The sequence below is a fragment of the Melozone crissalis genome, unplaced genomic scaffold (genome assembly GCF_028551555.1).
Source record: "Melozone crissalis strain CALT ecotype California unplaced genomic scaffold, PUWL_Pcris_2 ptg000016l_1, whole genome shotgun sequence".
Taxonomy (NCBI): Eukaryota; Metazoa; Chordata; class Aves; order Passeriformes; family Passerellidae; genus Melozone; species Melozone crissalis.
In genome coordinates this window covers 18,668,274-18,683,289 of record NW_026535794.1, presented here as the reverse complement: position 1 = coordinate 18,683,289, position 15,016 = coordinate 18,668,274, and the positions used below count along the sequence as shown (strand labels likewise).

The 15,016-nt window shown below is 38.6% G+C and overlaps 1 protein-coding gene across 2 annotated transcripts in view; it reads left to right on the top strand.

Moving 5' to 3' along the window:
• Positions 1-10,921, top strand: part of ARMC3 (armadillo repeat containing 3) — a 61,969-nt gene extending 51,048 nt beyond the window's left edge. The window contains exons 16-19 of one of the 2 annotated variants that reach the window (XM_054273593.1): positions 570-632; positions 5,935-6,129; positions 8,556-8,718; positions 10,185-10,921. In XM_054273593.1, coding sequence (XP_054129568.1) covers positions 570-632; positions 5,935-6,129; positions 8,556-8,718; positions 10,185-10,385 — 622 coding nt within the window. In that variant the 3' untranslated portion in view covers positions 10,386-10,921. The remainder of the gene's footprint in view (positions 1-569; positions 633-5,934; positions 6,130-8,555; positions 8,719-10,184) is intronic. The other variant, XM_054273594.1, reaches the window with a different exon arrangement.
• The last annotated feature ends 4,095 nt before the right edge of the window (positions 10,922-15,016 follow it).

Below are 15,016 nucleotides of genomic sequence, written 5' to 3'. Positions count from 1 at the left end.
CTGAGGTCTGTTCAGATTGGAGGAGACTGAGGGGAGACCTCATGGCAATCTACAACTTCCTCCTGAGGGGAAGAGGAGGGTCAGGCGCTGATCTCTTCTCTGTGGTGACCAGTGACAGGACCCAAGGGAATGGCCTGAGGTTGTGTCAGGGGAGGTTTAGGTTGGATATTAGGAAAAGGTTCTTCCCCCAGAAGGTGGTTGAGAACTGGAACAGCTGCCCAGGGAACTGGTCACAGCACCAAGCCTTACAAAGTTCAAGAAGAATTTGGACAATGCTCTCAGGTACATGGCATGACTCCTGGGGATGGTTCTGTGTAGAGCCAGGAGTTGGATATGATGATCTTGATGGGTCCCTTCCAACTCAGCATATTCTGTCATTCTGTGATTCCATACTTCATTTTTGATCCCTGAATTAATGTCTGGTTTATTAGTAGTTATGTTATTTCTTTCACTTACATACCACCTATGAATATATTTATTGTCCTTTAAAGTCCAAGCTCCATTTTCATAGCTTCACATGCAAATATTAACTTTGCAAACAAATGCAAAAATATCTTCTTCTGTTTCAGTGTTGTAGAAGTACCTGAAGTATCACCATCTGTTTCAGGAAGAAGCAGCAAAGAAAAACCAAGGTATGGCTCTCAGATTTGCTAGTTGTCAATGTTGTGTTATTGCTGTAACACTAGAAATAGAAGTCTGAGAAAATAGTGACAGATAGTTTCTGAATGGAGTACAAATACCTAAACACAATGTTAAATATATTTTGGGAGTCTTTCTTTCATTCTTTCATCTCCTATTTGCAGTAATATTCCTTTGTCTATCTTAGTGATTATTCTTCCTCTCTTCCCATGCTGTATTTGAACAGCTCACGCTTATTTGCTCTTTTTTTTTTTCTTCATTACCCCTTGGAAGCAGTGAAATGCTGTTATTTTACAACTTACAACCAAGACACAGAGAAATTACAGTAGAAGTTCCTTCTCAGTTTAGAACCTAAACCCATGAAATGTTCCTACACTGCCTACAGGCCTCCTTATTTCTAGATCAAATCTCTTCCAGTGCAGTTGACAGATGACTAAAAGCTGAGAAGGGTGTGCTCAGAGCTGTCCTGATTTTTAGGCAAGTAGCCTAAAAATGTCCTACTTTTAGGCAAGTAGCCTAAAAATGCTTCACTCTTGCAGCACTTGTCCTGATCCATACAATACACCAGGTACAGTGCTGCAGTCTGTCTCTTCATACCAAGTAGATCAGAACCACTGCTCTTGTAGTGGAAAATTAATTTCCTTCTTTTACAGAAAGAGGATTTGAGTCTGTCCCTCACACCTGCAGAGAGCTGACCACAAGATATTTAGGGTTTAGCAGTCTCTTTGTGGCTTGTTGTAGCTGATCACTAACGATGAGGTGCAGTGAACAAACAAGGGAACAGTTTTACTTGAGCTATTCAGGTACTTAACTCTCCTTACTCTCACCAAGACCAGGCTTTTAGTCCTTCTCTAATATAAAATACTTGATCTGTAGTTTGTTCCTGTGGAAGGAAACTGAGCCATGGTCTCCCAGCTGTCCTTCCTGTAAAACAGCTGCATAGTTGTGACCACAACAGTGCCTTCTGCAGAAGGCAGGTGTGCATGCCTGATTCCAGGGGAATCCAAAAGCAGTCCCAATGGAGCCTCCTTGCCATCAGTGGAATGGCCTCTAGTCTTTGATAGGAATGTGATACAAACTACAACTGTCCTTGGCTTTTCTGTTAGCTAACTTAGTGTGGTGACTATTTATCATGCCGGTTTCTGTGGGTCCCAGGCCTAACTTCCTAATTTTCCATTCTTTATGGTAAAGGGAGCCTTGGTAATGGCTAAAGGCTGTGAGTTCCAGTCAGTGGTGGAAATGCTGAGTGCTGCAGGGTTGGAGAAAAAGGAGAAATGGTGTGTCTGTTGTAGGAGCTGATGTACTGTGTTTCCAATTTTTATTGTGGAGCTCATTCATGAACTGATACCCTACTGTCTGCACAGGTGTTTTATTGACAGAGATAGTGGCTGATTTCTGACACTGCTTGTATATTTCTGTGTGTGATTGCATCTGCACTTGAGAAATGAAATGTGCAGTAAGAAAATCAAGACAAAACTGAAACCTGCTTTTGATCTCAATAACTCAGTGGTATCTCCAATAGAGGAAAATCTGAGGTTACCTGGACAATGGTGTTCACTCAGCAAAAGCAGCACTAAAGAAAAAGGCTAAAAGTATTATACTTTGAGTTATATTTGAATATGTTTGAATTATATAAATTTGTTTGGAACAGACATGCAATGAGAGAGATGCAAATTACTGACAGATAATAGCTACTGACTGTGAAGGTTTGAGGTTTTGACTTAAATCAGGACCCAGATTGTCAGACTAGTCCATCCAAAAGTTATTGACTTACGAGGCAGACATTCCCGTTTGACTAGTTATTTGGACTGCAAGCACTTCTGAAATTCAGTTTAAATAATTTTATAGTAGATACCTGAAATGGATTGAAATGGATATGAATTGTGTTGTGGAAGGTTCCTGTTTCAGGATGCACCAGAGTAGATACAGCAGCTTGAGTGCCTTTGGAGGCCTGTCCCAGCTTCTGCCCCCTCCCAGGTCCTCCTGCTGCCCCACGTGCCCTGCTCATGACCCACTGTGTCTCTGCCAGTTTAGTCAAAGGGAGCAGAGGCAAGGGGAGATACTGAGCCCCACTTATTTTTTCTCTGCTCCAGTGGGGAGTTCCTTCACCTTGGAAGATGCTTTAGAGTCATAGGCCATTTCATATAGTCTCAGGAGCTGGGACACCTGTTCTGACAAGATAATATATTTGTTTATTACAGTGTGTGATGAGGATACACTTGGATAGTTGCTTTCTAATGCAATTTGTATCACTTACAGTGTAAATGACTGCTCTGTTTGCAACCATACCTCCTTTGAAAAGCAAAAAATTTTCTTTAGGAAAAAATAAATACCCGACTCAATTTCCCATAGTAAACCTTGCAGGGGTACAAGGACTCCTTTCTTCAAGTAAGAAATAATTGCTTTTGAATGTCATGATCAAGTTTTATGATTTATAACCCCATTGTCATTCATTTTGAATCCATAATTCATACATCATTATTATTATTAATTTCTGAGATATATGGGAGTTACTTGAAGGTCAGTAGCTGACTCCAAGTCTCAAACATGCTTAGACTTTTTCCTGCATATTTTTTCCTTTGATCATATTTTCTGTTCATCATTATTTTGCAAAGTACTACTGAACACTGTTTAAAACCATTGTTTTGAAAAAGTGATACTACTTTATATAAACCATAGTTGAAAGCCAAGAGAAAGGGCAATTGTAATTGTCTGCTGGAAATGTTTGAATTAGATGTGAGGAAGTGCTTAGTTGATAGTTTGACATATATTTTCATTGACAGCAACATTTTTAATCAGGCAGTTTCATATCTGATATACACATTGACTGGGCTAAAAGATTGTATTTAATGTAGACTAATAAATGTTTATTTATTCCCTCCTATATTTCAATACTGCATTTAAGGAAATACTTCCCAATGCCCACTTGCTTCTGTTCAAAAGAGAACCAGGGCATTTAAGCTATGCAAAATGGGAAAGAACATAGGTGTCATGGCTGCTTTTGATGGTAAAACATTGTATTGGCTGCCTTCTTCCTCCGGCTGATGCTCTGGTGACCTGTTGGACTCTTGTACTAAAGTTGTAAAGAATCAGAAACAGCTTGGAGACTATTAAGTGCCATGAGCTCTCCTTTGCAATATTCCTCTGCTTTCACAGCAAGTAGTCTCACAAGTAGGAAGACAGCTCTGAGAAATGAGAGTGATTTTTTTTTCTGATGTCACAATTCCCACTGGCAAGAAAATGGGGATTAAAAAAGAGGGCAAGAAGAAAGGGCAGTAGAAGTCTCCTGTAGAGGTTACTGGTTATTTTGTAGCACTGAGCTGTAAGACTGCAGCTCCACAGTTCCTTATGAGATAAGGATTAGACAGATATGATGAACTGAAGAGTTGAGGAGTAAGAGAGAGACAAGTGTGGAAGACAACCTTAAATCAGCTATTCCTCCAAGGAACACAACATAGTCATACCGGAGAGAAATAAGCAGCAGCATAAAACCCAAACAAATCACTGTTCAAACTCATCTCTCTCAGGTGTTTTGTTCCTGAAAATTGGAAAGGAGGAGAATAAGTGTGATTCTAGAGTAATTTGAATAGATAGGAATAGGAAACAAATTCTCCTACAGCACAGTAATTTAATGGTGCACTTCTCACAGAGAAAAGAAAGTACTGGAAGGATAGAAGGGACGAAGGAGGGGAAAGGGAAAATGGCAGAGAAACAAGAATTGCAGCATTTGTAAATGTTGTTCTCTTGAAAACCTCCTAAACTGGACACCAGACAGTTGGGAATAATTCAAGATTTTTAAAATACAGTATTTTTAACCATAATGTATAAATGGATAAATTGATAAGTAGATAGCTATTTAATCTAGCATTATAAGGTTCTCTGGCTATAATTCGATAGAGTCAAATTAGATAAAGAAAACTGTTTGTCTGCTTTTTTCCAAGTGTAAGTGTAATTAATAACCAGAACAGTTTATTTAAGAGAGTGGTGAATTTTCTATAATTTTAAGATTAAATCTTAATTGGTTACCCTAATAAAATAATGTCCTTTGTGACACCTATTTAAAGGGCTCTTTGTGAATATGGTAAATCTCCATAGGTTAAAGAAAAGTTTGCAAAGTATTCTGAAGACAAATTGCTTGAATTCGACTACTGATAATGATGTATGCCCTTTTGCTTTGTTCAATGCCTTCCATCTTAAGAGTGCTATTCATAGTATAAATTTTAAGAATAATTTGAAGAGCATGCAATAATGATAGTGTGTCTTGGAGCCATGTACTCTAATGGTCCTTTATTTCTTTTTCTTCTTTTTCCTTCCAAGATCACCAGCAGCATTATAGATTTTAAAAAATGAGCCAGAACTGTAAAATGAAATAAAGAAGTTTTGTTGTATTTCACAGTAAAAATTTTCAGGATCTACACTGAAAAAAGACACAATGCTTACAAAACACTCATTTCATGTGTTCCCACAAATAAAAGATCCTAAACTGTCTGATTGTATGGACCTTAATAATACCTTTTGTAAGATAATGATTTTATAGTTGCTGCATAACTTGTGAAATGCACAGTATTTAATTTAAGCAGAACAGTAATTTCATTTATACTTCTGCTGGGTGCTTAAGATGCCTGTTTAGGATCATAGGAATTTTTCCGATCCTGAGCATTAGGAAAATATGAAGCATGTGCATTGAAAAAGAGTCAGCAAAGGCACAGAATTGTTGTAAAATCTTTCTCTGACAAGCTATGCTGTAGTTTGCATAATGCTTGAAGTACCTGAACTTGCAATTACAGAGGCTGTCTTTTGGGAAGTCCTATCAAGATTTCAGCTGTGCTTTTGATACCATTTTTTCCTTTATTTGAATACCAGATTTTTATCAAGTAAAAAATCATTGGAGTTTGTGGTTTTTAGTTCATATCCATACAAAACCAAACCAAAACTAAAAATATGCCCTATATGTATATAGTAGGTAAGTAAGTGTCTCCTCCTCTATATGATCCATACATGGGAAAGGCATATCAGAGCCATTAGCTAAAAATAAAATGAGAATTGACAACAATGTTAATACAGAGCTAGTGGCATTTATTCCTAACCACCTCCTGTAGGCATGTTCCACAAGTGTTCTCTACAGCTTTGTAGATTTTGGATATTTGTTATCAAGATAGAAGATGTCTCCTACCTTCCGCCTCTCCCTAGTCAATATGTCTAAATGTCCTGTTGGAGAACTTACGTGTTTGAATTTGAACTTTAGAGAATACAGTATTCTAGATAAGTGTATCATATTTTTTTTTTCTATGTAAGAAAAGGGAGAGGGAAAAAAGAGGAGGAAAAACCAAAAGTTATTCAAGTTGCACCGACAATCCTGGAGGAAATAAAGCTAGAAAATTCCCATTGGGTGCCACCACCTGACTACGTTTTAATGGATTACATTAATGATGCTTCCAAAACAATTCTACCAATAACTTCTACCCGGGAACAGGTTGTGGCTCTTGCACAGTGAGTACCAAATCGTATTTCCATAAGCCGAATTAGTAAAATAACTGTTTTCTTATCCAAAGTCAACTTTTTCAAAATAGTTATTTTCCCATGCTTAAGTGGAATCCAAATCTGCTTTGGCCCAGAATGTTGACATGTTTAGATTTTAAGCTTCTTGTTTCTAATTTTGTTGTAATTAATTTAATACATTTTAAAATAAAGTATCACTTGCAACAGAAGAGTATCGATTGCTCATTTTAAAAAATATTCTCATAGACAATTTCAGGTTATTTTTCACATTTTTACATCTGTACTGATTCTTTCCAGTGAACATATCAGCTGCATATAGCATCTACATAATCAAGGAGCCCCGGAGTTCCAGGTTTTGCAAAGCCTAAAAACATGGTTAGAACCCGGACCTAATAGTCAAGATGGTTGCAAGTGACATGTATCATGTCTGTTCTCCTACCATCTTTCCTGCCTACTTGGTTTTGGAACCCCTTGGGACTGCAACTCTGTTGTATTTTGTTTTCTATTGAGCCAAAAGCATAATACAAGTTTTCTAACATAGCTTTTAAGTGCTCTTGTAATTAACATCCTGACGATTTAATATTGCCAGAATATTGTAATAGTGCATGTACAGACTGTTGGTATCAATGTGTGATTCATTGGTTGCACTGACTGCTCAGCCTGGGCACCAATCACTGTCACCTCCAAGCAGTGCATCTGTTTTCATCTTCTCCATAGTTTAACCTTTAGGTCTTAGCAGTTTCCAGGCTGCCTCCTGAATCTGGAGAGTTTGGCATCAGATCCCACTTACTTTCACAAAATTTGTTACTTTTACTAACTCTCATTTTTAATGAAGTCGTCTAACGTGATATGAGGAATGAATTTTCCATTGATTGCAGAATTTGACAGGACAGAAATTCATCCTTAACTATCCGTGTATAAATCATGCTGCCTTCCTCAAGGTGGAATCCATAAAATTCTCTTATAAATCTGCTCTTCTAACACACCAGTGAAATACTTGCAGACACACAACCCAGTGAAACAATCACGGGAAATTTAACTAGAATGTTTTCTGTGGGGATTTTTCTGTCTGTGTTCCATTTCAGGCACCTGCCTGAATAGCATGTGTTGAATAGGGAGTGGGGGAGAAGGCAGCTGTAGCATCCCTCAGCAGCCTGACAGCCTGGCTGGAGTTCCTCCTGTGCTCTCTGGGGATGAGGTCAGGCTAGATGAGGGACATGAGAAATGCTGGATGTGTCCTCTGGAACAAACACAGCCCACCTTTGTGTGGTGGTGAGCACGCTGGCTGGGCAGCATTGCTCTCTTTAATGAGGGCTGCCCATGGGCACACACAGCACAAGGGGCTGCTGTGCTGCCCCACACTCTCTCAACTTCACCCAGTAATTCCCAGCTTCAAGATACCCTGTCTGACACGCTTGGTGATAGTTCCCTGTGCCCATGCTATTGCAACAAATGCTTCCTCAACTCTAAATTTTGAAAAGCAAGGCCTTGGAGGTTGCCTTGCTCGTGCTGGGCAGAGGAACACATTTACTGCTTCTGCAGAGGAGGGGATGCAAGTTTTAGCTCTCTGTTGGAAGCAACGGCTTGTGATTTTTATGTCAGCTCTGCAACATCTTGTCCAGAGTGAGAGACCTCAATAACCCCTGTGCCTTTGGCTGAGACACTGAAGAGAACAAAGGTCTTTACATACAGTGACCTGCACAGGGGAGATGAAGGTGTGTGTGTATGGGGAGACTTAAAAACCAGGGCTTGGTCCCGTGTGTGCACAGTCCCCCAAAAGATGTGGTTTTGGCAGAGCTTGCACTGACAGTGAGTTCTGATCTGTTTCTGTTTCTGAGCCATTTGTTTAAATGGATAAATACTGCTCACTCCCAAAATATTGGCTTCAATGTAAGAAAGCACATGTAGAAGATAAGTACCTTCAATGAATACAGCTGCTTTTCTATGTTGGGATCATTACCTATGGCTTTATTTTTGTCATATATATTCTCATGCCTTTATTACTATTTCAAACAAGTGATAGGTCTGGAGACCGTAATATGTAACTCACCTAATCTGTTACCTGTAAACACAACCATCAGCTTCTGTAATTACTTCTTCAGTAATTACACTGTTATTGATGACTTTTTCTGATGACTTTGTGCCTATGCTACAGCTCTCCAGAATCTCTGCTTTTGCACTTTGGTTTAGGTGACAAAATATGAATGATCTGAGTTATGGTTATCTGTTTTAATCAGTAAGCATATTTAAAATACCAGTTACTGAATTTAAAAAAATAATTAAGCAAAAGTAGAAAAAGTATTACAGTCTTAAAGATCATTGACTTCTTGCTTGTATACATTTTATTGTGCTACATTTTTGCAATAAATACAAGAGGAATTATAGATGTAATTGATCTCAGTATGCATTTGAAACAGGTTTGTTGCAGAGAGGATGGGTGGCCCTGTTGAAAAAGAGGAACTACATAATTTCTGCTGGGAACTTGACATGAGTGAAATAGAATTTGACCTGAAAAGCAACATCGTGCCTATTGGGAAAATCAAAAGAGGGACATTCTATCACAGGGCTTTACTTTTCAAGGTACACTATCATTTATTTTGCAACATAACATATTGTTGTTAAATGGATAATCTAAACTAAAGAATATTTGCACCATTTTGATACATTATTTATATTCATGTAAAATCTTTTGTATACAGTTTCATAATTTTTCGACAGCAAAGTTGATTTCCCAGTGAATGAAAGCCAGCATCGCTTCTTTCTGTAAACATTCTTGTTGTCATTAAATTGTCTTAAGTGATATCAGCAGAATACTTGATAAATGGCAAAAAGCCAAAGTATTTGATTTAGAGTCAAAACATTTTACATTTTCTGTAAACTGCAAAATATTGAATTATGCAGCTTGCTTCTTTTTCCATGCTGCAAATGTAAACTTGTTGAGGCAATTTTTTATTTGGTATCTATCCAGTATTCTGTGATAGTATATAACAGCTTCTATGTTCTAGTTTCTTAGAAGAAACTGGGAAGTTTTATTTCTTCTTTCTTTGTATGAAGATGTACTGGTGCAGCCTGGTTATCTGTCCCATCATTTTTCCTTGCCTGGATTTTTCTCTTTCTTGAATGGAAAGAAACAGAGAATCAAACACATTAAGAAGGAAGAACCTAGGAAAGAGTACACAGGGGAAAGTGTACAACGCTAAATTTATGATATCCATAGGGAGATAAAGTTTCCAATTTATTTTATGACATTCTGAGGGTGTGAATTAATTATGCTCCACTGTCCTAAGAAACTTTTGTAGGGACAGGTCATCTCTCTTAAAGCCACAGCACTCTAAGCAATGGGTATCTGTCCATTTGTAACAAGTTAAAAATCTTCCAGGGTTTCATTCCTTCACAGCAGATGTGTGTTGAAAAAGCAGTTTGGTAGCTGGAAACCATTATAGGTCTGTCTGTGATAGTGCAGCCCAGAGGAAGGGCAGGTGTTTCATCTTGCAGACACTTGCCTCACATTTCATTGCTTCCTACATTTCCAGGGCTGAAAAGCAAGGAGTGTGCTTTGGAATGAAGCAACAGTCCTAAACTTACACTGATAAAAATGTTACCTTTTTACACTTCATATTTCATGCTAGCTATATGTGTGCAGCGTGCCTACGCCTCATTGCTTGAATATACTTTAAAATGTTATCTGGAAGTAAGTCTTCCAGTTGGGCAAAAAGCATTGCTGGGTACTGTGGGTGTTGCACTTCATTTGAGATCTGAAGGACTGGCTGATAACAATATCAGTGTTTGAAAAGAGTTAAAATGAATGTTTTTCATGCTGTGCATTGGAAATGTGAGAAATAACATTTAAAAGCTTACATTTTCTACACCAAACCAACAATAAAGGTTTGAAGTTTGGAACACTTAAAAAATTTATAAAGTATGTTTCAAGTAAGCTCTAGGCCTTCCAGGTGTTGGTTTTGTTTTTTAAGCATCACTGGGCCTTGCTGTATATCACAGAAACTACATGAATTAACTGCATTAACTACTTTTTCTTTCTTTTTTAGGTGATAGCAGACAGAATCGGCATTGGCTGTAGTTTAGTTCGTGGCAAGTATAACAGATGTTGGAATGAAGTTAAATTGGTTGAATACACTCCCAAAGGGCTTCTGCTTCCTCCTCAAGAGTATGTTGTAGATGTAATGTTTGAACCAGGCTTATTGTTTAAACAAGGAAGTGCAAAGGCTGATCAATACAAACGAATTTAATAATCTTGATGAATATCACCAAAATAAATATTTTAAATATGTTTGCAGTGCTGTATTTATGAAACATGAGGGGGTTCATATCCAACTATCAAAAAGAAGCGTATCTGGTATGTTTTCTGAAATGTTTAATTAAATGTTGCTTTGGTATCTAGCTTCAGTGCTAAGAAATTTTGTTGATTTTTTGTAGTATTTGAAGACTAAATTGCAAAACTACAGATTAAATTTGGTAATCAATAATATTTGGTGTATGCTAACATTACAATGCTTATTAAATAAGTTAAATTCCAATACAGCATATTCTTTTTTTTTTAATTTTCCTTCAAATCCTGTGCACACTTATAGGAATTTCATGTCCATAAAGCAAAAAAATGTGACATCTGATGAAATGACAAGACACCTAAAAGCAACTGGACAATTTTTGTGTGAAATAACCCAATAACTGAGAACTAGAACTACAATAACATTATACTTTCAGCCTCCTAGAAAAAAATCCCATTTATATTTCTTAAAACTTGGCAGAGTTAATATTTACAGATAATAGGACACTCTGGATGAAAGTATATACTGTTTGTCCTGGCACAGGAAAGACAGATGATTGATAGTGCTTGTGATCTGTTTAAGTTCTTTATTTTTGACTTGGAGATAAAATGGACTCCGAGAAGGCAGCAGTTTTAGACAGGGAATTTGCATTTCCTGCTGCCTGGGGTAAAGTGGTGCTGCTGAAGAGCGGTGGTGCTTTTAAGAGAGGTAAAACACTGTCTAGAACACTCTGGGAAACACTTCCTGGTGAAACTGTCAGGGATGCACTGGAGTATTTCAGAGAGCACCACTATCAATTGAGTTTACTGTGGAAAGCTGAGAGAATGTACTGTACAGCAGTTAGGCCAGTGGAGGCCTGACAGAACTGAATTTCAGAAGACCAGAACACCTACAACAAGGAATTTACTTCCTGCCTACCAAAAATGTGATTAAAAAAATTGGAGTCTGTATTCTTTTAGCTTTTTAATGTTTGTATAAGCCCAGTCACTTGCCTTGACTGCTTTGGTTGAGGAGGAGGAGGTTTGTATCTGTTGTATTCATTACTGCTCATGAGCATGATCCCACCACTCCCTCTCCTTCCTCCTCTGACATGCAGCCTGATTTCCTGGTAGCCCTTAGGGGAACATTTTATCTAAATTTATGTTGTAAATTTGCTTATATGGCCTCATGTTCATTTTTTTTTACCTTATATTCAGCAGTCCTCTAGACATCAGAATGAAAAAGAAGTCTGGAAACAAAATGCAGGATGTGCTGGCAGAACTGAGAGAAAGGTGGGGGTGTGTTTCTTATCATTGCTATGTAGCAGGTAGGAGACTGATGGAAGGTCATATGCTCTCACTGACAGGTATGATTTGGTATAGAAACCCACAACTTTGAAAGTCCAGTAAATTGAAGTAAAATAAGAATTAATTCCCTGTTAGCTATACTTTTGTATAGTTTTCTTACATTGGAATTTCATTATTTTGTATTGGAACCATAATGTTAAAGTATGACTTGCTGTGTTTGAGGAGGTCTTGAAAAGAAAGCAATTTATGTTGTTTCTAATAAAAATCAATATGAAAAAAACAGACAAAATGCAGTCTTTCAAAATAAAAATTGGGAATTTTCTAGATATATAAGCTCACTTTACATAAAATAATTATCTAAATAAATAAAACCAAATACTCTACCCTGCATTGCATAATGCAGAATTTGATGATCCAGAAATGTAGGATCCAAAAATGTTTTATGTCTTTCACAGTTTTTAACTTTGTACTGTCTGAATTCTGTCACTTCAAAATTGTAATGCACTTGGATGTCAGAATTAAGATCTAGGTAGAATATAAACACCTCAATCTAAAATGGTTACTTTGAAAACTGCACTTTATTTGTCAATTACGTCAAGAAATGCCACACTTTTTTATTTGATGTTAATCAGGGAGCTGTAATTGTGTCCATGGCCTGGTGAAGAATCCCCCCACCTTTGATAAGAGCAGCTCAGTTCACACTCATTCCAGAACTGAATCAGAAAACAAAATGTTTAAACATTTCTACAGGGCTCAGCTGGGTGAGTATTCCCAGGACATGCTCAGCACACACCATTTGGCTTGGGCTGTGCCTGAGGGAATTGATTGCCCACCTTCATTTAAGGAGCAGATGGGGAAGGGCTCGTATTCCCTTTTACATAATAGTTCACTGGGCAGATCAGTCACACAGAAGGAGTCAGGCTTGATGCCTTCCTAAGCACAAACAAAACAGTCTGCAGCTACCTCATTGCAGGATCTGTTCTGGCCACTAAGCACTCTGCATCCCTTTTTGAAGATCTGCTGTCATGCAGAAAAGAGTGCAGGATTAATAGACTACAGAAACAGAAAAGTTGAGCAAGCTCTTCAACTTGATATTTGGGAGCAGCAATTAGGCTTTTCCTTTGGGAAAAAATAGTCTGGGACTCCAGTACCCACTTCCAGAAATGTTCTTATATTTTACTGCCTAAACATGTAAATATCTACTGTAAAATGTAGAAATTGTACCCTACCTAGAACAAGATCCTCATAATTAGGTGTTCTCCTGTAAGGTGAAAAGCTGTCTTAAGCAAAGGTGAGAGCTGAGACAAGGTTCATTCCTCCAGAGCTGTAACCACCAGGCAACAACACAGAAATGGCCTCATGGCCAGCAGCTGTGCAGAATGAAAACCAAATGAGATGTGCTCGGCTTCTTGAAAGAGGGGGCATGTAGATGGTTATCCCAGGACAGTGATGGGGACCAGAGATCCTGATTTGAATGAGGCACCCCCAAGTCATCCTCACTGTCATGTCTGTGCTTCTGAGAGAAGCTGTCATGAAGACTCTTTCCTCCTGTTCATGGGAACTGCCCAGCTTAGTATTGGCTGTGCAGAAATGATGAAGTGCCCTGCTCAGCTTCCTGCATGGTCTCTTCCAAGGCATCTGCAAGTGGCACACCACACATGCACACACATACACACCCCGCTGCCCCCACTACTCATTAAAAAGAATTTTAGTTTTGATTAGGCATTGAAAAGCACAATGCTTAATATATAGCACATCTGCATATCAAGAAATACAAATCTGGGCTGTATTAATAAAAGGTCAGGTATGATTCCTATATGTCTGATGAATGTGAGTCAGTAAAGCAGCAGACCAAAGTGATGATGGTATCAATGGGATTGCAACTTCCAGTAGAGGTTTGGGTATGAGAGAGTCTAATGCTTTGGCCTGCAAACCTCTGCTTTTGCTTGTCTGTGTATCTGGGACCATTGTGGCAAAGGGAGTAATTCCAGTCTCTGCAGATGATTTTTTGGCTGAGACCTGTTTCTGAGGGATGCTTCTGGTAATCATCCCACTGCAGAAGTGGACTCTGCTTCCCCCAGCAGTACAGATTGCTGGCAGCAGCAGTACCAGCTCTTCCATGCTTGTCCTCTATTGCCCTCGATCCTGAGCAGTAGGAACACTGAGGGTAACTTACACTTGTTTTATCTTGATGCTACCAGGGAACAACTGCAGTGTAATTTATAGATTTGGGACATTTCAAATGGTTTCTGATTACCCACTACTAAACTAAAGCATTGGCTTGACATCCCTCCCTCAAACTGTGCACTCCCGTGATTGTAGAGATTGAAATGAACTCTTCCTCCAGGAAATCTCTGTTGCTGATTAACTCTGGGTCCTGAGAAGAATCCAGAGCTCTCAGAACAAAATGCGTATTTATTTTCAGATGCAAGAGGAACTTTTTTCTGTTACTTTTCTCCCTAAACTTGTCTTCAGGGAAAAACAAGTCTTTTATTAGTAAATGTGGGCTTTGAATGGTGACACATTATTTCATCTACAGCTTCTTTGCATGGATCTGCACCTCTTCTACTACATGATTCATTTCTCTGTAAATTCAGCTCATTATCGACACAGAGTGTCAGAATGGAAACTGCAGAGGCAGTAGACATTTACTGGTCAGCATGTCAACTTAGTTAACAAGAAAAGTGCACTAAAACATTTATTATTTTCATAGCTGCCTTGCTGGTTTATACAAGGGTCTTCCTCCCAACAATTCTTTGACACTACCTATTTTCCTTCAGAAGACTGAAAAAAAAAGAAAAAAATCCCTATATAATTAAAAGCCCAAACACATCGCAACAAAGTAGAAGAAGAGAGCATAGGAAAGGACAGACAGACTCTAGCCAGGAGTCTGTCCTTGAAAGTAACCTATCTCCAACAATGGTCAGTTTAGAGAAGGTAAAAAGCATGGCTCAAATACATTTCTGCATTTCCAGATACTCTGCTAGGTTCAGCACTTCACAGCTGAGGGGATTTCTGTGTGTCTAGGGATTTAATAACGCATTACACAGAGATGAAAACACGTAACACAGATACACCTCTGCAACCACCCACGGGCACATCCAATACACAAACCCTCTAACTCTGCAGCTGTGGCACTGAACCTCCTCTCCTCCCAGGCAGCTGTACCTCCTCCCAGACAGCACTGATGGAAACAACCAAAGGACTCTGCTCTGGCACTGGCTGTGGCCTTTGCAATACAACTGTGTAAATGGGACATGGGAGAGTTCTCCAGAACTGCTACTCCAGCAGATCTTTGCAGATAAA